Source organism: Oratosquilla oratoria, chromosome 37 (genome assembly GCF_046742065.1).
Source record: "Oratosquilla oratoria isolate Oo_2021 chromosome 37, ASM4674206v1, whole genome shotgun sequence".
Taxonomy (NCBI): domain Eukaryota; kingdom Metazoa; phylum Arthropoda; class Malacostraca; order Stomatopoda; family Squillidae; genus Oratosquilla; species Oratosquilla oratoria.
Genome location: NC_134813.1, coordinates 4,578,796 through 4,603,521, shown reverse-complemented (window position 1 = coordinate 4,603,521; position 24,726 = coordinate 4,578,796). Strand labels below are relative to the sequence as shown.

The window sequence follows — 24,726 nt, the reverse complement described above, 5'->3', positions numbered from 1 at the left end:
CCATCTTTGTACCATCTTTGTTGCACATATGAATATAATGATTACTTTGTGATACTAAAGTTTTCAAGTGGTGAAATCATTGATCTTGTGACATCATTACTTGCAGGCAGCATGTCACAAGGATGGAACTGTAAGTAAGCGTGCTGTGACTTGTATCCACGACATAGTGAATTCCCTTCTCAGCAACCAGTCTGAACTGCCACACTTCCATTTCAATGAAGCATTGTTCAAGCCTTTTGAGAATCTTCTTTGTCTTGAGTTGTGTGATGTTGACGTGCAAGATCAAGTAAGTAATTCACCAATTCCCCCCCCCCAACCTCCAGACTTAACAAGGACCTAAGATATAAGGAGTAACAAATGGGTGAAGGGAGGGTGTATATCTTGGCTAGATCCCCCATCCCCTCCCCCATATTAGGGGTAAAGGGCCTTTTGGTATATATATTTGTATATGACTTTAGTAGCATCCCTCAAGTTCCATTCAAAATAGTATGCAAGAATTACTGAATTAAATCATCAAGGATACTGTTTAGAAATTGTATATGAAAAAATTTGTATCATGTGAGTGTTATTTTCCTATCAATTATTGTAAATTCATACACCAAATGAATTATCATTTATTTTGATACATGTATAATACATTTTTTCAGATTGTGAGTAGCATATGTGAGTTCGTTGAAAGTTGTACTCCAGAAATAAGGTCAGGATGGCGCCCTCTCTTTGGAGCACTCCGATGCGTCAAGGCACCGTCATCATTCAGTATGGCACAGCCTACTACTGGGGTGGCTGGTAAGTATTTTATCATTTCCATGAAAGTGGCAGTTGCCGACAAGATTGACGAGTTAAACACCATATGAGGACGGAGCCTTTATTTGTACGACGTTTCGCTTATTACAGCTTTTTCAAGTACAAGTTGAGATACATATGCTTGAGATGAAATAAGGGGAAAGGAGGGAGCGGGGAGAGAAAAGAAGAAGGGGGGAAGGAAGAGGAGGAGGAGGAGAAGGGGGGGGAATGGAACACTGGGAAAGGTTGAGAATGCTGGTCCAAACGTCCATGGGCGAAATGTTCACAAAGGATGGATTTAAATATTTAAAATTTTGCTGGCCATGGGTATTAGGGGAATTATGTGGGGCGAGATATTAAACATGCCCCTGTTTTGTTCAATAGTGTTCGTTCCTTGAATGATTGCTGCTTCTAAACACTTCCTGTGGATTTTGTCTGGTTCTCGTATTAGCTGCTCTGCATTCTTCCAGTCCATAAGATGGTTTTCCTTGTTTCTATGTGTCACACATGCATCGGTGGTGACATCATGCCTGACGTCGTAACGGTGTTCACTTATTCGTGTATTCAGGTCGCGTGACGTTTCTCCGATGTAAACTTTATCACATCCTGAACACGGAATACGGTAAATACTGGCTTTGGTGCCCGGTGTCTGGTTGTTGTGTATTTTCGTTTTCGTGATGTCTTTTATCGTTCTGCTTGTCTGGCACACTACTTCCAAGTTGGTGGTTCTTAAAAGATGTGTCAGGTTGGTGGCAATGTCGCTGGTTGGCAACACGAGACATCTTGTTGTGCTGTCCTGCTGCCTACGGCTTTCCCGAATCTTAGCCGCCTGCTGTCTGCAATTATCTAAAAGAAATTCTGGAAATTTTAGTGTTAAAAAGGTCTCTTTAATAAACCAGCACTTTTCTTGTAAGTATTTTGCACTGCATATCCTAAATGCCCTAAGGAAAAAGCCTATTACTACTCCTCTCTTGGTCCTTATATCATGGTGGGAGTAGAAATGAATTAAGTCATTTTTGTTGGTGGGCTTTCTATACACTTTGAATTCAAGCTGGTTACCGTACTTAAAGATATGTGTGTCCAGGAATGGAAGAGAATCGTGGATTTCTTCCTCTAGGGAAAACTGAATGGTGGGCTCCACTTTGTTTAAGGCCGTCTGCAAGTGATGAGGATTGAAACGCCTGGGTGTGATGAGTAAGATATCGTCCACATATCGCAGCCAGGTCACATGATTGGGAACGATGTTGGCAAAGGGTCCTGTTTCTAGAAATTACATAAATAAAATGGCCAGGACTGCACTTAATGGAGAACCCATGGCCATGCCAAATTTCTGGTGGAAGAAACGGTCCTGGAATTTGAAATAATTAAATTCAACACATAGTTTTATCAAATCGACAAAGTGGTTGGAGGGCAGGGGGAAGTAAATTTTCTCCTTCTCGATTCTATCCCTAAGGAGCTGTATTACCTTATCCGAGGGAACACATGTGAAGAGACTTTTCACGTCCAGGCTGGCCAACTTCTTGTTTCTGGCGGAGATATATCGGATTCTGTCTAGTAGGTCCCCTGAGTGTCGAGATGTGCTCCACTGATGGTTCCAACCTGACACATCTTTTAAGAACCACCAACTTGGAAGTAGTGTGCCAGACAAGCAGAACGATAAAAGACATCACGAGAACGAAAATACACAACAACCAGACACCGGGCACCAAAGCCGGTATTTATCGTATTCTGTGTTCAGGATGTGATAAAATTTACATCGGAGAAACGTCACGCGACCTGAATACACGAATACGTGAACACCGTTACGACGTCAGGCATGATGTCACCACCGATGCATGTGTGACACATAGAAACAAGGAAAACCATCTTATGGACTGGAAGAATGCAGAGCTGCTGATATGAGAACCAGACAAAATCCACAGGAAGTGTTTAGAAGCAGCAATCATTCAAGGAACGAACACTTTTGAACAAAGCAGGGGGATGTTTAATATCTCGCCCCACATAATTCCCCTAATACCCATGGCCAACAAAATTTTAAATATTTAAATCCATCCTTTGTGAACATTTCGCCCATGGACGTTTGGGCCAGCATTCTCAACCTTATCCAGTGTTCCATCCCCCCCCCTTCTCCTCCTCCTCCTCCTCTTCCTTCCCCCCCCCTTCTGCTTTTCTCTCCCCGTTCCCTCCTTTCCCCTTATTTAATCTCAAGCATATGTATCTCAACTTGTACTTGAAAAAGCTGTAATAAGCAAAACGTCGTACAAATAAAGGCTCCGTCCTCATATGGTGTTTAACTCGTCAATTTGATCATTTATAGACATGCTCTGTGTAATGATATCTCTGTTACTTTACTGAAAAGAGTTAAGTTCATGGGGTTCTGCCTGTTCATCTTCATATATCTAGTGGGTGAGGGTGGAAGGTCTTGGGTAGTGAACCAGATGTTTTTGGATGACAACATCCTTGTGGTGGATTCTGATGACAAACTCAGTTGGTGACTGAGTTTGGAAAGGAGCTTGAAAGAAGAAAATTTAGAGTAAATGTGGGAAGAAATGAAGTGATGAAATGTATTAGGAAGGATGGTAGTGGCAAGAGGGATGTGAATGGTAAGGTAAAGAACCAGATGTTTTTGGATGACACTATCCTTATGGTGGATTCTGATGACAAACTGAGTTTGGAAAGGAGCTTGAAAGAAGAAAATTTAGAGTAAATGTGGGAAGAAATGAAGTGATGAAATGTATTAGGAGGGATGGTAGTGGCAAGTGGGATATGAATGGTAAGGTAAAGAAACTGGAGGAAGTGAGGAGTTGTATTTAAATGTGGCATTGAACAGAGGAATGTATTTGGAGATGAATTATAGAAGTGTAAGTAAATACTTTGGGGGTATGAAAAGTCTAATGAGAAAAGAAAGAGTTGTGTATATAGAGACTTCTGAAAATCTGTTTTCATAATATACAATGTTATATTTTGATGTTTGCAGGCTTAGGGAGCTCAAAGGAAGGACTTGGCCATATGCATGTTGTCAAGGATGTTTTTGAGGCATTCCTAGCCACAGATAATGTTCTTGTGTTTGCTAATGCTGCCCTGGACTGTATTCTCTGTCTATTGAAGCATGTCAAGGGAACAGGTAAGGATTTTTTATTTATTGTTTAATACAGCCCTTGTTATTGATGGGTTATGTTTTTGAATGGCTATTGATAATAAAATGGTCTATACTGATATGGTCACATACTGGTAACTGTTTATAGACTAGCGCGGGTCTCCCTAGTCAAATTGTTAAATAAATGCTCTTTTAGATGTTAAAAAAAAAATCCTGTACAGAGTATGCTATTTATATAGAAATATAGATAATAATGAGTGAAAAAGCTAGTAAACTTACGTTTACATTAGTGAAGCTTTGATGAGTCCATATACTGTACTGTATAGTATCCTGATAATGCAGTATGCTGTATCATTATTGTCCTCAATCCTTGGTAGGCCAGCAAATGATGAATAATGATAAGTAATAATGAATTGTGATAAATGTGGTTTATTCATCATCTGAGAAGCCTGACCAGTGGGATGGGAGCTAGAGTGATAAAATATCCCAGTATAAAGGAGCTGAAAAACTGAAATAGACGAACACAAGGTTAAACTCTTCAGTACGATGATGCCTATGTAGGCGTCATGAGGCAAGAGTGGGTATACAAGGATGTCAGCATTGGAGTCTTGATTATATTTATTTTGTAGTTGTAGCTGAGCGACCCCAGAATTCTATGAACTGGTTTGATCATGGTTTCTGTGTTTATTATTACTCATAGTGAAAGAGAATGAGTAATACAGCAGTGACTTTACATTTCATAACAAGAGTACAGTGATCCCTTGTTTTTCGCGGTTAATGGGGACCAGAACCCCCCGCGAAAGGTGAAAAACTGTGAAGTAGGATTTGCCCCCCCCCCCTAGGAATTTTTGTGTATATGGGTACCAGAATGTTTAAAATATGTAAGAAGTATTTATACTTTACATATTTGAGACAAAGATTACAACAGTACACATATTTACTTAAATCGTTCATTATAAAACCTTATACAGTAATTAACATTTATCATACAGTAATTAAGGGGGATCAGACACTGAAAGAAAAATATTAATAAAAAAAAGTGTGGATTTAGGACAGGTAGGGGTTGCGAAGATCAGATTTTTGTGGTAAGACGGATATGTGAGAAAGCTATAGGAAAAGGTAAGGATGTTTTTTGGGCTTTTATGGATCTGGAAAGGCTTATGACAGGGTAGACAGGAAGGCACTGTGGGAGGTTTTGCGGATATTAGGGATAGGAGGAAAGCTTCTAGGAGCTGTCAAGAGTTTTTATGAGAGTAGTAGAGCATGTGTCAGGATTAGAAATGGAGATAGTGAGTGGTTCGAGGTAAAGATGGGACTTTGTTAGGGATGTATTATGTCACCCTGGCTGTTCAACTTATACATGGATGGGGTGGTGTGATAGGTAAATGCAAGGGTGGTGGGTCAGGGATTGGAGATTGTTAAAGAAAATGAAGAAAAGTGGGAGATGAGCCAGCTGTTGTTTTGCAGATGACACTGCGCTTGTAGCAGGATCAGAGGAGGGATTGAGGAAGTTGGTGACCGAGTTTGGGAGAGTGTGTGAAAGAAGAAAGCTGAAGATAAATGTGGGTAAAAGTAAGGTGATGAGATGTACAAGGGGTGAAAGTGACAGCAGACTGGAGGTGAGCATTAAGGGAGAGTGACAGGAGGGAGTGGATAGTTTTAGATACTTGGGTACAAATGTGACAGGAAAGGGTGGTGTGGAGGTGGAGGTAGAATGTAGATTGAGAGAAGCGAGTAATTGCCTTGGTGGATGAAAGAGTGTAATGAGGAATAGACATTTGGGAATGGATGCTAAGAGGAGACTGTATGAAGGAGTGATTGCTCCAACAGCACTGTATGGGGCAGAAACATGGAACATGAGGAAGAGAGAAAGAGTTTGAATGTGTTTGAGATGAGGTGTCTGAGAAGTATGATAGGGGTTACTAGGCTAGATAGAGTGAGAAATGAGGAGGTAAGGAGGAGAACAGGAGTGGAAAGGGAGTTGGGAGATAGGGTTGATGAAAGAGTATTAGGATGGTTTGGACACATGGAAAAAATGAGTGAAGAAAGACTAGTAAAAGAGGTATGGAAGGCAGATGTGTAGGGAGTGAACATGAGGGGACATCCTAGGATGAGATGGATGGATGGGGTGAAGGGGGCTTTTGGGAAGAGGGGAATGTCTATTGAGGAAGGACAAGAGAGGACAGAAGACAGGGATGAATGGAGAATGGTTGTATATGGATGATGATGTGATTGCATGAGGTGGAATGGGTGGGGGGATGGGGGGTGAGGTAGTATGTGTGAGAAAAATTTGACGCATCCCAAAGGAATTTCTCCCTGTCTTCTCCTCTTCTGCATGGGGGGGACGGAGAGGGGGGGGGGGTCACCGATTTAATGAAGCGGCCTTGCTGTGGATATTCTGAGTCTTGCGACGCTGCCTCTGACCCAGGGCAGTGGACAAGGTGCAGGGATGACCCGTCATCCAGGAGGTGCTAAGATAAGAGGGAGGGTGGAGGGGGTGGAATGTTTTTATGCCTTTTTCTTTTTGGCTGCCTCCCTTGTAAGGGGGAAAAAGCCTTGGTATATGTATGTATGTATTTTCTTTGTGCTAGGTGCCCACATTGATGTAGCATGTTCTAATTTTGGTCTTATCAATGTAATAGTTATTTTCTTAATCATCTCCTCATCCATGTAGTCGAAGGCCACTTTCCTTTATCCTAATAGGTTGTAGGTCTCTCCAAATAACTTATTTACATGTTTGTCAGGTGTCAAATAACTTGAGATGATTACTCCTAGGTCCTTCTCTGGGTTTACTTTTTTGACTACTTTGTTACCAATCGTATATTTTCCCAAAACTATTTTTGCCTCCTCCAAATTCCATTATGCTACATTTCTTGATGTTTAAGTTCATTTCATATTTCTGGCTCCATTCCCATACTTTATCCAGGTCATTTCTGTTTTCACTCTCTTGAGTAATTTGGCATCATCAGGAAAAAAGTTCATGTAACAATTTACTCCTTCATCCTTATCATTTATGTATATGGCAAACATTAAAGGAGCCAAAAGAGCCTTGTAGGACGCCACTTTTTATATCTTCCCATTTCAAATTTTTGTCTCTAAGTACCACTCTCGTTTTTCTCCCAGTTAAGAAATCCTTCACCCATTCCAACAGTTTGCCTTGAATTCATCCTATTTTTTCAATTTTCCTTATTAATTTTTTGTGTGGTACCTTGTTAAATGCTTTCTGCAAATCCAAGAAGGTGCAGTCTGTCCATCCATCTCTTTCTTTTATTATCTCAATTAGTCTTGAGTAAAAGCAGATTAGATTTGTGGTGCACGATCTTCCACTTCTAAAACCAAATTGTTTGGGATTTATTATTTTGTTTTCTTCCAAGTGTTTGGTCCATCTGCTCCTGATAATCTTTTCGCATGTTTTTGATACTGTGCTTGTGATGGGGGTTACTAGGCTAGATAGAGTGAGAAATGAGGAGGTGAGGAGGAGAACAGGGGTGGAAAGGGAGTTGGGAGATAGGGTTGATGGAAGAGTATTATGATGGTTTGGACACATGGAAAGAATGAGTGAAGAAAGACTAGTAAAAGAAGTATGGAAGGCAGATGTGGGGGGAGTGAACATGAAGGGACATCCTAGGATGAGGTGGATGGATGGAGTGAAGGGGGCTTTTGGGAAGAGGGGAATGTCTATTGAGGAAGGACGGGAGAGGACAGAAGACAGGTGAATGGAGAATGGTTGAGTATGGATGATGTTGTGATGCATGAGGTGGAATGGGTAGAGGGATGGGGGGTGAGGTAGTATGTGTCGAAAGACTAATTACTAAATTAGCTTTGCATGGAATAAGTGGTAGCCTATTAGGTTGACTAGTAATTGGTTGAAAGGTCGAAAACAGAGAGTTGTTTTAAATGGAAAAACTTCTGGATGGAAAAGTGTTGCAAGTGGAGTTCCTCAGGGTTCCGTTCTTTGGCCACTTCTATTCATAGTATATATAAATGATATAGACCATGGACTAAAATCTACTGTTTCCAAATTTGCTGATGATACAAAACTGTGCGGAGTGGCAAATGATCACTCAAACCAATTAGATATTCAAGAAGATTTAAATAAATTACAGCAATGGTCTGAAAAGTGGCTAATGAAATTTAACACAAGTAAATGCAAGGTAATGCACATAGGTAAAAATAACAGTAAGTACGATTACAAGTTATTTGGAAATTCGTTAACAAAAGTGGATAGTGAAAAAGATCTCAGCGTAATTATCAGTAACGACCTCAAATCATCCATGCAGTGTATTTCAGCCTCAGAGAAAGCAAATAAGATTCTGGGATTGATTGCGCGATCTTTTGATTTCAAAAGTCCATCACTCATTAACAAGCTATATAAATCGTTAGTTCGTCCACATTTGGAATATGCTGTTTCCGTATGGTCACCGAATCTCATTAAAGACATTGACAGACTGGAAAAAGTACAACGGCGAGCCACAAAACTGATTCCAAATATCAAAAATAAATCATACGAAAATCGACTTAAACACATGAATCTGTTTTCCCTAAAAAAGTGTAGACTCAGAGGTGACTTGATACAGGTCTTTAAGATTTTAAAGGGAATTGACAACATCAAAAGTGACAAAATTTTCACATTGAATGAGAATCAGACAAGAAACAATGGTCTCAAACTGTCCGGAAATAGATTCAATTTGGAAGTAGGTAGAAACAACTTTGCCAACCGTGTAGTTAATGAATGGAATAAACTTCCTGCACAGGTAGTGCAATGTATTTCAGTTCAAAGCTTTAAGAATCATTTAGATAAATACCTAAGTAAGATGCTGTAATGATTATAATTTATGTTATATTATTTGTTTTTGTTTTGTTATAATTTGTCTGTCTGATTTTCATTTATTATTAGTTATATGTCAATATATTATCATTTACCATTTACCTGTTTGTTTATTTGAACTATACCTATGCATTTATTTATGTATTTTATTTGTTATTTACATTATTATAGTTTTTATTTATTTATTTATTAATTTTTTTTTTTTTTTTTTATTTTATTTTTTTTTTTGCATCCGACCTAGATATGGATCAAAAGGTCTCCTGTCGGCATGCTCCGCCTTTGTAATCCTTTGTGAGCAAAATTTGACGCAGCCGGAAGGGATTTCTCCCCGTCTTCTCCTTTTATGCATGGGGGGACAGGGGGGGTTGCCGATTTAATGAAGCGGCTTTGCTGTGGATTTGCTGTGTCTTGCGACACTGCTTCTGACCCAGGACAGTGGACAAGGTGCAGGGATGACCCATCATCCAGGAGGCGCTAAGATAAGAGGGAAGGTGGAGGGGTGTGGAGTGTATTCAGGGATGGAATGGGTGGGAATGATTTTATGCCTTTTCCTTTTTGGCTACCTCCCTTGTAAGGGGGAAAAAGCCTTGATATATGTATGCTTGTGAGGGACACTGGTCTAAATTTTGTAGGATCTTCCCTATTTCCTCCTTTATGTATTGGTACTATGTTTGCATCTTTCCAATCTTGTGGCTCCTTTCCCTCTTTTAGTAAGAAGTCAATTATCTTGTGTAGTTTATCTGACAGTTCATATATACACTCTTTCAGTATCCAATTTGCAATTCCATCTGGTCCGTGCAACTTTCTGACATCTAGGCTTTTTATTTGGTCTCATATTTCCATTTGTGTTATTTTTATTTCCCTCATCATGGGTGAACTTTCTAGTTGTCCATCCTCCCAGGGTTGTGAGTTCTCAATTGTAAAAATAGACCTGAAATGTCTGATCATAACTTCTGCCATCTCTGTGTCATCTATGTATTCTTTGCCTCCTTCACGCAATTTTACTATATTATGTTTATCCTTTAGTTTGTCATTTATATCTGTAAAAGAGTTTTGGTTGATCCTTACATTTGTCTATGATATCCCTTTCATATTCTCTTTTTTCTTTCCTGTGTATGTTTACATATGTTTACATATTCGTTTCTAAGTTTTTTATATGTTTGCCATTTAGATGTTTTCCTGTTATTTTTCCATTTTTTCCAGGCTTTATCTCTCCTGGCTTTAGCCTCACTACATCTTTTGTTGAACCAACATTTTATATAAATCTCTTTTTGTTTCTTGTTTGGTACATATTTGTTAATTCCTTCTTTGTACTTTACTTTAAATATGTTCCATTTGTCTTGCATATTTGTTTCCTCTTTAGAGAAACTATCCCAGTTTGTGTTTTGGAAAATTTTTCATAGTTTTACAAAGTCTGTTTTGTTGTACATAAATCTTCCTTCTCTATGTTTATCATTTCTATCTATGTTGCTCTGTTCTTTTAATTCAAACTGTATTAGTGTATGGTCACCTTTTCCAATTGGTGTTTTATACTCCCTTCTGTTCACAATATCTGGTACAGAAGTTAATATAGTAAAAGCTCTCTTATCTGCCATCACTGGGACCAAAGGTATGCCAGATACTCGAAAATTCCGGGTACTTGAAGGGGTTGCTAAAGTAAGTGAAAGGGTGCAGAAATATGTCTACAATCACCCCCTTTACTCGCTATTAGTGTCAGTTAACATATAGTATCACATACTGTAACATAAAGCATCACATGATTGCGGCGTCACCACCTCACTCGCCAACATATAGTTAATCACTAGACACTAACCTTCTCTGTACTTTTCTGAAGGGGTTACTAAAATAAGTGAAGGGTTACAAAAACACTATGTCTACAATCAACTCATTTTATTCACTATTAACAACATTTGACATAACATAAACATTTGACTTAACATAAAGCACATAAGCAAACAAACAAAACCACCTCACTCACCAACATCCAGTTCATCACTCCAGTTTATCACTATCCTATGTACTTGTTTGCCACTCTTTCTTTCCCTTACAACCTACTTTAAAATAGTTTCTTATGTCAGCTTGTTTGCAGTTCTTTCCTCTTTGCAATAAAAACTCATTCTGAATGCAGTGAAGAGACATAACATCTCGGGTGGACATATAGCTGCACTGCTCTGCAAACTTAGCAAAGACAGCTAAACCATTTGCAGAATCTTTCCACACCACCTTAGGCTCAGAATCATCTTCTTCCTCACTATCTGCCTCTGTCATCTTCTTAAGATTATCTTCAATTACTGCATTGATATGTTCCTCATCAGTTAGAGTGAATGTTACTGCTTCTTCTTTGTCCACATCTACCCACTCTTTTAGCGCCTCATCTGTTACGCTAAGTTTAGCACCACCACCATCTCCCTCAACTCACTCACCACTGAATTTCTCTTGCCACCAAACCCTTCAAAGTCAGAATCATCCGCTTCTTCAAACATGATCAAGGGATACAATTTACGCCAACATTGCATTAAGGTTTGTTTTTTTATATCCTGCCAAGCTAACGAAGCCATGAAGATACAGTCTTTTACATTCAATTTTTTTTTTAAACTCAGGGATTGTACAGTCATCACAAATTACAAGCTTATGCAGGAAACTTTTATGGTAATTCATCTTAAAATTCTGAATTACACCCTTATCCATGTGCTGAATGATACTGGTGACATTCGTGGGTAAATAGCAAATATTTTTCCCACTACAAGTTCTTCAGCTGGCAGATGTGCTTTGCAGTTATCCAACAACAACACCACTTTACTGTCCTCTGGGAGCCCTTTCTTTTTCAAATTTTCCTTAACCGAGGGAACAAACAAATGCTTAAACCAGTGAATAAATATTTCTGAATTCATCATGTGCTACATTGTGCTTGATAACACTGGTCAACACAATTTTTCTGGCAAAAGGTTTTAAAACAAATTACAACTAAATTTGGGCTGCTGATCACGAATCTGAACTCAGTTTTTGTCTATCACATCAGGATTTTGAGATATATCATTTATTTTTTTTTTTTTTTAATGACTCATCAGCCTATATATCAAGGGTTTCATGACAAAAACAAGTGACTTTTTGTACTAAATTTTGTATTCTTAATCAAATAAAAACAGATTACAAAGTTTATGTACAGCAAATCCAATATAGTGACAGAATTAAAGTAGAAAATATAAAAATACATATAAGTGATGTACAGATCAGTAGCAAATAGCAGTCATTTGAATTTTCTTTTCTGGTCAATCTCAGACGTACAGCTTCTGGGTTGTCTCTCATCAAGCTCCAGCAATAATCCGCCATCATATGTGAGTCCCAAAGTCCTTGATACCATTCTTCCATCGTTTCAATGTCCTGATGAAACCGCTCCCCTTGTTCCTTGCTCACATGCCCAAGGTTCTCCTGAAAGTTGTCCAAATGGCTGTGCAAATAGTGAATCTTGATACTCATTCTACATTCAAGATCCCGCAGGCTCATTAGTAGCTCTTCCACAATCTCTTCATAGTTCTCTGCTTTCTTATTCCCAAGAAAATTCTGTGCCACACTACAAGAGGCATTCCAAGCTCTTCCTGCTTTCTCACTCATTGATGTGATAAAATTTGGATCTCTCATAAGTATTTTTATTTGAGGTCCATCAAATATTCCAGCCTTTTTCTTCTCTTTGCTAAGACCAGGAAAATTTGAACATATATAGCTGAAGTATTCTCCACCGTGATCTAAAGCTTTGACGAACAGTTTCATCAATCTGAGTTATATGTGCAAGGGAGGAAAGACAATGTTCTTCCTATCCACTAGAGGATCATTGATGACATTCTTATCACCAGATGCCAAACTCTGTCGCTGAGGCCATTCCTTTTTCACCCAATGCTCTTATGTAGCTCTACTGTCTCAGTAACACAGAAAACATGGGTATTTTGTGTACCCACCTTGCTGACAGAATTGGTATGTCGCAGTCTTCATCAGATGGCTAAATGAAAAGTAAATTTACCAAAATAAGCCATATTATCTGGCAGTTTTGCTTAACTACTAAAGAGAAGGATAATTTTTTCTTGAAATTCATGAAAATAAGGTATATACCAATAGTGCAAAAACGTGATGTGATAGAGAAAAATCTGTGATCAGATTTGAATTCAGCACCCTCAAATTAGTCTTAAACTGTTCTAAAATTCCATGCCAGAATTTCTTTTTTTTCTTCTGTATACCAGTGTAATCAACAGGCAGGTACGTGATATTCTTAAAACATTACAGTTTTTTGTACTTGCCCACCACACAACTTTATCCTATGAGCTCCTGCCATATTTGTACAGAACAGCACAGTCATTCAATCCTTGCTGTGCGTGAATCCTTTGAGAGACCCCTCTGCCTTGCTTGCAAGTATTGTTTTCGGAAGACAGCGGTAGAAAAGGCCAGTCTCATCTGCATTGTAAACCTGGTCTGGGGTCAGTCCATGCTCCTCTACCAATTTGGCAAACCTTTACATTTATCAGACTCCTGTTAAGCGTCTTCACCTGTCAGTATGAGAGACCGCCAACTTCCCTTTTGTCATCAAAAATCCAGTTTTGACATACTTGTTCAAGCGTTGTGCCCCATCGGCATAGCCCATCATCAGTATTCATTATCTTGCTGGTTGGTGTCCAATGAAGCTATCTCTTAGGGGTCCTCTTCTGATCCATTCGTTCAACATGTCCTAACCATCTTAGTTGTGCACGTTCTACAAACTCTAAGATGCTCTCTACCTCCAACTCTTGCCTAATTGCATCATTGTATATGTGGTCAAACCTCGTAACCCCCTTGATGAGTCTCAATGCTCTCATTTCTGCTGCTTGGACTTTGCTGCTGGTCTTTGTTGTTAAAGTCCAAGATTCACATCCATATGTCAATATGGGTCTAAGAATACTCTCATATATCACTATTCTAACCCCTTCCATACGGTGCCGCCTACGTAGGCGGCATGAGGAGCAAGTGGATGCGCGAGGCTGCCATATCGGCGTCTTGATTATATTTATTGTAGTTGTCCCTGTGTAACTGACATACTCTCTAAACTGGCTTCATCACATTTTCTATGGTTATCAAAATTCACGGGTGAAAGAGAGAACGATCTACTGTATATAAGCGGTGACTATTTTTTATGGTGCGAATATTATGACGCAACGTCGTACATCTGGCAGCTAATGCTGCCCGCAAGATTTTGGCCCGGAGGGAAGTGGTTAACTGCATTAGGGACATTTCGATCTTTCATCAATGGGTATAGTAGGTTTTGGCTATAGGCAGCAATACTAGCTTCTACCGCACTTTCATGTTTTGCTTTGCCATCCCAGGTGACTCCTAAATATTTTACGGATTCTTTCTGCTGAATAGGTACTCCATTGATCTCCATCTTCAATTTTTCTTCTCTCCTGCTTACTACCATTATTTCAGTTTTACCAACATTTAGCTTTAGTCTGTACTCTGAGTACCACGTTCCATAGATTTAAGGATTCACTTGCAGCATGTAAAGATGATTCAATGTTGAGTATATCATCTGCATAGGCAAAATCTAATGATTCTATAGGATCCCTTTCCCCTCTTCTAAATTGAACTTCCTTTATCACTAGCACACTACCCAGGCGCACTCCAGATGATATATCAAACCACTGTAAGGTCTCACTAATGGGCTTGACTGCTGTATTATTGGAATTGTAAAGGCTCTTAATAGGTCTTCTCAGTTTTGTGGGTATTTGGTATTGCGCACTTTGGAGTACTGACCACAACTTGTCCCTTGGTACACAATCAAATGCTTTCTCTAGATCTAAGAGTGTTACATATTTGTCTTTATCAAACTCCCTTGACTTTTCGAGGATCATCTTTAAAGCAAAGATTAGATCTGAAGTCCCTCTGTTTGGTCTGAACCCATGTTGAGCCTCTGCCAGTATGTGTTCTACTCTGCCATACAGACGAGCCTCTAACACTCATTCATATATTTTCCCTGTATGCGAGAGTAGAGAAATACATCTGTAATTTGAGCATTCAGTTTGGTCTCCTTTCTTGAATACTGGGCATATTAGTGCAGTGGACCAATCCTTTGGGACTTCACCTATGTCCCAGGCCTTACTGAGCAATTCTGTCAGAAGACTGAGAGCTATTCCTCCACCATATTTAAATATTTCTCTAGGAATATTGTCAATACTGCATGCTTTATTATTCTTTATTTTAGCCAGTGCTTTCTTTACTTCTGATTCATTAATCCCCTCTTCATCAACCCAGACGCCATTTGTCTGTTCTTCATCTGTCCTCTCACCGTCCTCTTCTATATTGAACAAGCTGCTGAAATATTCTTATGCTGAATTCATCCATGAGTATTTTTCTGTTTTCCCCTTTCTCAAAATGTTTGGCAAACCTATAAGATATAAAAACAGAGAACATGAATTAGAGAAAGAAATGATAAGAATGGAGAAGAAAAAGAAGGATAGGAGTAAAACATCTGATGGTATAAATCATGTTAGCATGGGCTAGGCCTAGGCCTATTTAATGATAAACTAGCATAAATTTAACAATCATTACCTGTCGATAAACTCGTCAGCCGATGGTTGATCTGCAGATTTGATTCACCAGCAATGTCCAGCTTCCTTATTCCATGCCAAGTCTTGAATCGGTGTAGTCAACCATCTGAGAACTGGCATGTTTCCGCTTCACCCATCTTCTTTGCTAGGTCGTGTCCTTTTTTTTGCACAATGGGGCCTGTTATTGATACTCCTTCAGATCTTTTCAAGCAAAACCACTCGTACAACACTTTGTCAATCATGTCCCCATGCTGATATTGTAAAGTGTGATGGTTTTCAGCGGGTATTTGTCCCCTTCATAAACTCACGTAACTTCTTTGATTGGGCCTTAATACTGTAGCTGGTTGATGAGCCTATGCCGAATTCATCCATGAGTATTTTTTTGTTTTCCCCTTTCTCAAAATGTTTGCAAATGTCCACCTTCTGCTTAAGTGTAACCATAACATGTTTCAGTTGGTCAACTTTGGGCATGATGAAAGTTTACAGGGGAACACTTGAGGAAGAATGTAGCTGAACTGAACGGATGCAAACACAAATGTGGCACATGTGAGACTGAACAGTGTGGGGAGTGGGCTGTGGCGGGTGGTGCAAAACTGACCCAGACAGTGGTGTGCTCTGGTGACAGCAGGAACAATTGAAGTCTCATGCGGGAAATTTTATAGATTTGTATTGATTTCATATAGATTTTTATAGATTTTAATGCTTGGAAAAAATATACAGGATACTTGAAGTTGCCAGATACCTGAATGCCAGATATGAGGGCTTTTACTGTATTAGGTCTAGTTTTGATGGTTCCTCATTGTTTCTGTATCTAGTATTTTCCTTAACCCATTGTGTTTGGGTGTATTCAATGGTCATACCTAGTAGAATGTTGCTCCAAAGTTCATCTCCCCCTTTAACTATCATTTCTTCCCAAATTATGTCTTTTGCATTAAAATCACCCATGATTACAATATTTCCACCCTCTTTCAGTAACTCATTTAGCACCTTTGTTGTTTCCAATAATTTGGAGTGTTTGCTATCTGACCATGCATGGGTTTTTGGTGGTACATACACTACTACTACAAATTTTCTGCTTTTCATCTTTTTGTTGGCAATTTTAATCATAATTGTTTATACATTGTCTTGACCTTTAATTATCTTTGTCACATTTAAACCTTTTTTGGTCAAAATCATGACACCTCCTCCTTGCTTTTCAGTTCTATTTTTTGCCCAGTGGTTATAGACCATGTCCCACTATGCCTGTTGATAGTGGTCCTTTCAATTTTGTCTCTACTATGCCCATGATATCAGGTTTTTCTATTTCTAGATAGTCATTTAGTTCATTGATTCCAGAGATCATACCATCAATATTTGTGTATGCCACTTTTATTTTCATATTTTCTTTTATTTTTTTGGTTTAGGTTTCCATTTCTTTGACGTACCATTTTTTCAGTCTCAAGTCCAGCACTCTCCAAAAAAACGAGTTTTTTTCCGTTTCTGTTCTCTTTTCATTCTGATAATTTGCTTCAATTCTGAGCGCTTTGCCTTTCTCTTTTTCCTCATCACTCATTTCCTTTTGTATTCTAATATTTTTTAATTTCTTGCTATTAGCCAGTTTGACCGCTTTTGATAATACTTCCTCTGCCATCATTTGTGTTCTTAGTTTTATTCTTAGAGGTCTATGATGTTTTTCTTTTGAGTATTTGCCTGTCCTGTGAATCTCATCAATTTCTTTAACGAGATTCTGATCTTCATCCTGTATTTCTTTCAGAATTGCTTTGACTAATTCCTTCTCCTTTTCTTTTTGGTATCTATACATATGCTTTTCCTGTATACTATGGACCAAAATGCATTTGCCTTTGTCAAATGTATCTCTCACCAGGTTTTCCTTTTCTTTGATTACTTTTATACCTCTATATTTATTTTCTTCCATCGGTTCTTTTAATATTTTTTCAAATGATATTTCTTGATTTTCCTGTTCTTGCTTCCATTGATTTTTTATTTCAATGAGGTCCGTTTCTTTGATTGATTCTGCTATTGTCCGGTCACTACTTGCAACTGCTCTTTGATCTCCTTTTTCAGTTCATCATTTTTATTTTTATCCTCATTTTTCATTCTTTCATTTTCTCTCTTAAGACTTTCTAATTCACTTTTTAGGTCACTCAACTCTTTGATTGTTTGTTCATTGTTCTTTCATAATGTGATCAATTCCCTGTGAACAGCTTGGTAATCGAGTTTCAAGTCTATGATTTCTTCCATTAATTCGTTTATTTCGCAATTTCTTAGTGCATTGCTATACCTAATTTCTCTGTCTATATCTAAACTTTTTCCTACTTCGCTTGAGTTCCTGAAAAGACATTATTTTCCCACCTTGGGTTTTTTCTCAGGGTATCAATCACACAATGGCATTTGGGTATTACACCTCTTGGACTTTCTACTATACTCACATCAAGTCCTCTCTTCATTGATTCATTCGTTGTTCTTTCTTCATTATCTTTTTCCATTATGCTAGAAACTATACCAAAAACAAGAACTGGAAAGAAAACGTTTTACTGGTCACAACAACAGCATAGCCATCTCGTACAACAACAAATAGGTTTGCTTCGCTGCTGGCGACAAAACTGCTAGGGGGTTGTGTTCATGGACCCTGTCAACCCCCTCCTCAATTTTTGCCAGGGGCTTTCACATACACCCAACATTTGTTTTACCTACTTTATAGCACTCAGTCATATAGTGAGGTATTCCTGTACACAAAATTGGGATGAAGGACAAAGATCTCTCTCCCAATGAAAGAAATAATTATGACACAGAAGGAAATAAGGGACCAAATGATAAACCTTGGTGTCAGTAAATCACATGGTCTTGATGGAATTGCAAATTGGATACTATAAGAATGTATAGATGAACTAATAGACAAAATACATAAGGTAATTGATTACTAACTCAAAGAAGGAAAGGTACTACAAGATTTGAAAAATGCAAATATTGTACCAATATATAAAGGAGATTAAGAAGACACAACAAACTATAGACTGATCTCCCTTACAAGCACAATAGCTAAAATATGTGAAAAAATTATAAAAGATAAATGGATTAAACATCTGGAAGAAAAATAATATACTTAATCCAAAGCAATTTGGCTTTAGACATGGAAGATCATGTGCCACTAACTTGATTTGCTTTTACTTGAGGCTAATAGAAATAATGCAGGAAAGGGATGGATGGGCTGAAATAATAGTCGAGGACAAAATACAAAAGGACAAAATACAAAAGATAATTGACTTGTCACTCAAAGAAGGAAAAGTACCATGAGACAGATAAAGAAGTGAAGGTATCAGACTACACAATTGAGTCTGAACCCCTTGTTAGTGTAAACAAGAGCAATGTAGAACCTGCAGTTGTGTCATTAGCTCAGAGGTTCTCTAATTTCTCCTGTTGGAGGAGACTTGTAAGAGCGGTAGCTCTCCTTAACCCATTCAACTCCGATGACAAGATGTCTTGTCATTTGGTCAAATAAAACAAAAAATCATAATAAAACAACAAAATGTTTGATGATCAAACAGCACCAGAAAAATATGACGTCATCAGTCCTCCTCAAGGAGGACTGATGACGTCATATTTTTCTGGTGCTGTTTGATCATCAAACATTTTGTTGTTTTATTATGATTTTTTGTTTTATTTGACCAAATGACAAGACATCTTGTCATCGGAGTTGAATGGGTTAAGCATATAGCCCGTTCTTTCAAACAAGGTAACAAGTGTTGTTCAGGTTGGCATATGTGCAACAAACATAAGTCACCCAATCAACTAGAAGATGCAGCTGATCTCATTGTTCAGATATACCAAAAGGATTATTTTTCGTCTGCCATGATTAAATTGCAAGGTGAAGTTTGTTTATCTCCTTCCAGTCCCATTGCATCTCTGTCTCCTTATTTAGACCAGAAGGGCCTACTTCGTGTAGGAGGCAGGTTGAGCCAAGGCAGCGATGTACTTGGTATGCTTGCAAAGCCTATCATTATTCCAAGGGAATCCCACTTAGGCATGTTGTTGATCCGTCACTACCATGAGACAGTGCACCACCAAGGGAGAGTGATTACAGAAGGAGCCATCCATACAGGTGGTTTCTGGATTTTGGGAGGGAAACGTTCCATCTCTAAGGTCATTTCTAAATGCGTCACCTGTAAAAGGGTAAGAGGTAAGGCATGTGTTCAGAAGATGGGAGACTTGCCCAGACTTACTCCCAATCCGCCATTTTCTTATGTAGGAGTTGACCTTTTTGGCCCCTGGCATATAAAAACGCGGCGCACTAGAAGTTCCTTCCTCGAAAGTAAAAGATGGGGTGTTCTGTTCACCTGTCTTGTTTCCAGAGCTATCCATATAGAGACGGTAGAAGAATTGAGTACTTCTTCCTTCATTAATGCCTTAAAGAGATTCATCTGTATTCGTGGCCCAGTTAAACTGATGCGTTCTGACAGAGGCACGAACTTTGTAGGTGCTGTCAAGGCACTGAACTTGCTTGCCATTACCGATGAAGGTGGTGATGTCAATAGTTTCTTGTCAAGTCAAGGCTGCACTTGGTTGTTTAACCCTCCTCGTGCTTCTCACATGGTTGGAGCATGGCAGTGTATGGTTGGGATAGTCCGCAATATCATGAATGTAATACTGACTAACCATCACCCTAAGGCATTAACACATGAGGTGTTAGTAACCTTCTTTGCGGAGGTATGTAAGATCGTGAATTCCAGACCTTTAGTTCCTGTTTCATCGGACCCTAGTAGTCCTTTCGTTTTGTCTCCATCTATCCTTCTCACTCAGAAAACTGATATTCCTGTAACTCTTCCTGAAGAAATAGATATCAAAACAGTATACAGATCACAGTGGAAGCATGTAAACCACCTTGCAGAGGAATTCTGGAAGAGATGGAAGAAGGAGTATCTTTCCTTTTTGCAACCCAGAAGAAAGTGGGTTAATTCCTCTCCAAATGTAAAGGTGGGTGATGTAGTGTTGGTGAAAAATCAAGAGAGCCCCCAAGGTCAGTGGCCTTTGGGTATTGTAAGTAAGGTTTTTCCTAGCAAAGATGATTTAGTCAGGAAAGTCCAAGTAAGAGTTTTGGTAAACAACAAGGCCCATGAATATGTAAGACCCATTTCCGAGCTTGTACTGCTATGTCAATAGATTTTGTAATTTCCCCCTAGAAAATTAGGAAGGGAGTGTGCCGTTACGAGAGGTAACGGGGCTTTTTTATATGTCCGTGTATCCCCATGTTTACATATTTTTTGTCGTAAGGCTCGTTTCCCCTCGGAAGAGGTTTTCAATTTTGTTTTTTGTAATGCTTTAATTTTAAGTATATTTCGAGCAGAGGCCTCTTCTGTTCGAAAATCCCACCTTGTAAGTTGTCTGCAAGCTGTGTTGCAAGATAACATCTCATTATTTGTACAATGTTCACTTAAAGAATTAGACTTAAGAAGGTGTGTAAGAACCGGTTGCTGTTTTGTGATGTCACGTCACACATCTAGGCGCCAGTCTGGTTCGAAACGCCTAAGGTGTATACCCCCTCCTTTTCGCGGCCAACTCAGTAAGTTTTTGAGCCGAATTTAGTTTTAGAAGATCTGGTATATCGCTTCTTGTATGTCATAATGAATTTAGCCTTAAGCTGCTCGTATTTCATGTTCAGATTCTTTGTAATTCTGTATAAAAGCTGTTAGTAACGAGCGCCACTCTGTATTGTTTTACAGCTTTTCATCTACTACTTCTACTCTTCCTCCCAATTTCTGTCTGCCCCTCCATAGTTTCAATGGCAGCACCTGTTGTGTGAAGATGAGAAAGTCGTTTTTCCTATTGCCAATAAACGTAGCACCAAGTACTCCGTGGATCCTTACCCTCTCCGCGTTTGTTTACGTTACGTAACGCAGAAAGAGGGCACCCGCTACGTTTTCCCCTATGCGCAGCATAGTAATTCGCTGCACCACATTAAATATATGTCAAATTTGCAGGGGCTAATATAAAAATACATAAGGGGAAGCTAAGGGGGATGTATGTAATTCCTCCAGGCCCCAAAAAGTAATCATATGTACTGTATATGTACACTAACAAAAAACCAATGTATGATACCCTTGTGGTGAAAATCTGGCAACAGTGACATGAGAGGACATTTAGTAAGAGCCTGGTGTTTCTATGCTATGTGAGTTTGATCATTCTGTCATGTAATTATCACAACTGAGTGAACAAAATGAGCCAACGAGTTTAATCTTCATGTTTACAACAGACAGTATTCCTCTTTTCGTCGAAGGCTTGTCTGAATCCATAAATTTATAGACAAAAACATCCCTTTGGATGTCCCATAAGAGGCCTAGGCTAGACTGCATAGGCATGGAGTCAGAAGTTAGGTTCAGCTCCTGAAGGTTATCAGCCAGCTCGCTAGTGGCAAACTTTTCCAGCACTTCCTTACTGTTGGAAGTGATCTTGTGCAAGCGCAAGCGTCCTCCTTCTTGGAGTGCTGACTTAGAGTCTTGGATTAACTTGTAAGCAGTCTCTGCATCTGGCAGAGATGCTAACCCATCATCCACGTAGAAATTGTTCTCTATGAAATAGCGAACTTCAGGAGAGGCATTCTCTACAGACTTACGCAAGCCATAGGTGGCAATGGCGGGAGATGGAGTGTTTCCAAAGACGTGAACATTCATCCTATACTCAATCAACCTTTTATCAGGGTCATTATCCTTGTACCAGAAGAATCTGAGGTAATCTCTTTGCTCAGTCTTCACTTTGAAATTGTAGAACATCTGTTCTACATCAGCTGCCACTGCTACAGCTTCCTGACGGAAACGTAGAAGAATCCCGAGAATACTGTTTGTCATATCAGTACCTGACATCAGCATATCATTTAGGGAGAACTCTCTGGATTTGGCAGAAGAGTCGAACACAACTCTGATCTTGTCAGGTTTCTTAGGGTGGTATACCCCAAACAAGGGAAGATACCAGCACTTCTGATCAGACTTCAATGGTGTTGCAACCTCAGCATGCCCACGATCTAACATCTTTTGCATGAAGGCCATCATATGCTGACGTTTTTCAGGCTTTGTGCTGAGGCTACGATGGAGAGACAGTGTGCGGTGCCACACAAAATCTCTATTATTACTGGTGGCTACAACATTAGGACGGAAGGGCAGTGGCGCGACCCAATGGCCACTTTGATCCTTGCGGAACTCTGAGTTCATGACATCTAAGAACTTCCTGTCTTCAATCGACAGGGCAGTCTTGTCATCATCTTTGGTTACTTTGAACAAATCATCCTTTACTTCAGAGACGTGAATCTGGTTACCACATGGTGCGACTATAGAGGGACGTCTATCATGTACAAAGGATGTTTTGAAACTGCTAATGACAGAAGGCATACAAGTGCCATGGAGACACACTTCCCCAATGATTGCCCATCCCAGACTGGTCTGTTGAGCTAGAGGGGCATTGACAGGTCCGATTCTCTGGTCAAAAATGTAATGGGCTGAAGGTACATCTCGACCAATGATGAGTAGAATCTCAGCCTCGGGGACTAGAGGCAGAATACATTCAGCCAGGTCGGACAGATGGGGATAGCCGCGAGCTATGGCAGGAGTGGGTATCTCTTCTCTCACATTCGGAATGCTGTCACATTCCACTAGCAGAGGGACATGTACCTCATGTGAGTTATGCCACGACATGATGGTGTAATTTTTGGTGGTGCGCCCAGAAGCGCCCGTTACACCTGCACAGGTAGCTAGACGATATGAAACCCGTTTGCTCTGCTTGTCAAACAAATCGAAAAACTCAGACCTTGCTAAAGAGCAATTGCACTGATCGTCTAGGATGGCATAACACCACACTCCGAGCTCTGGCTTACTTTCAGGATAGACTTTTACCAAGAAGGTCTTGGCGCAGGACTTACTCATGGAGGTGGGGTTACTGCATATCAAGGTACATTTGGAATTGACCGCAGCGTCCTCCCCTCCCTGAGTCTTTACTACGGGGGTAAGAACATTAGGAAGTGGCACTTGGTTGGCTACAGGGGAGCGAGGTGTCTTATCTTGAGCAACCTCCCTTCCATGCTGTGTAATCTTCGACCTGGGTTCATCGTAGTGTAAGGCAGTCACATGAGTATGGGCCCTACAGAGCTTACAGAATAATTTCTCCTTGCAGCTGGAAGAAGGATGCTTACCTTTGCAACATCTATTACACATACCTTTATCACTTAGGAAATCCTTCCTCTTGCTCACAGACATGGTACGAAAAACCCTGCAGAAATCCAAATGATGCACGTAGGCATCGTGGAAGATACAAAAACCCCCCTTTTCTGCCTTTCTTTGCTCATTAGAACTAGCAGCGCCAACAGACCTGTCAGCGCCCGTGGTCGACTTACTGCCCCCGGACAACGTGGTGTCAGTCTTCTTCACACGTACTTGAGGAAGCTTAGAGGGAGGTGGCTTCTCTGGTTTCACAAAACCGTCGGCACCAAAGTTTTGATAAGAGAAACATGGATCATTCTCGACCCTTGCCATCTCCTTCACAAACTCAATGAAGAAGGAGAAGGGTGGGTACGGCACACCGTGAGAGGTCCTGTAGTTCATGGCTCTGCCAGTCCACGTTTTCTGTATACAGGGTGGAAGTTTTGCGACAATGGGATTGATACCTGAAGAGGCGTCATAATAGGCAAAGAGTGTACTGTATACAGGGTTAGCCTTCAAGGCTTCTATCTGGTACAGGATGTCACACAGGTCGTATAACCTTAAGGTATCTCTAGGTGATATCCTAGAGAAGTTGGTGAGCTTCATTTTAATCGAAGTCTCAACGATTGAAGGGGCGGCAAATCTGTCATCCAAGCGCTCCCAAATTCTACTGCACGCCATGTTTGGATTCTTGGCATTTGAGTTTCTGGTTGTACGGGCCCATCCTTTAGACTCAGGACCTAGGTACTTAACTAACAGGTCCATTTCCTCCTTACGTGAGATGCCTAACTCTTGCACGACTTCCTTGAAACTCTCCTTCCAAACAGCATAGTCTTCCGCAGTATCATCAAACGTAGACAGTCTGCTAAGAAGTAACTCCTTCCGCAAGAAGAACTTGCTCAAATTAGCAGAATTGGAGGTTGTCCCCAATCTAGGAGACGTACTCCGAGGAGGTTTTACTACAGGTTGTGACACAGAAAAGCTATGGTTAGCAACAGGTTGCTGCGCAGGTTGCACAGACCTCACCTTTACTTTCTCGGTACGAGGTTCAAAACTGAATGGAACATTGTTAGCAGGCTGTGAGTTAACTCTGAAATCAGAACAGGGCTTGAAAACAGGACTTTCAGGGTTCAAGCCTACCGGATCCTTCTGACTAGCGGAAACATCAACTATACCACCCTGTTGTTCCACATATAGTTGGGTGCGGGTAGCAACTGTATCTTTTAATTGGTCCCAGTCACTGCACGTTTCCCAATCATCGTCGGCTCCTAA

The 24,726-nt window shown here is 39.8% G+C and overlaps 1 protein-coding gene across 6 annotated transcripts in view; it reads left to right on the top strand.

The window, feature by feature from the left end:
- Positions 1-24,726, top strand: part of LOC143019507 (brefeldin A-inhibited guanine nucleotide-exchange protein 3) — a 659,822-nt gene that overhangs the window by 363,557 nt on the left and 271,539 nt on the right. For all 6 annotated transcript variants that reach the window (XM_076175183.1, XM_076175181.1, XM_076175182.1 and 3 more), the window contains exons 24-26: positions 111-286; positions 648-786; positions 3,761-3,907. In XM_076175183.1, the coding sequence (XP_076031298.1) occupies positions 111-286; positions 648-786; positions 3,761-3,907 (462 nt within the window). The remainder of the gene's footprint in view (positions 1-110; positions 287-647; positions 787-3,760; positions 3,908-24,726) is intronic.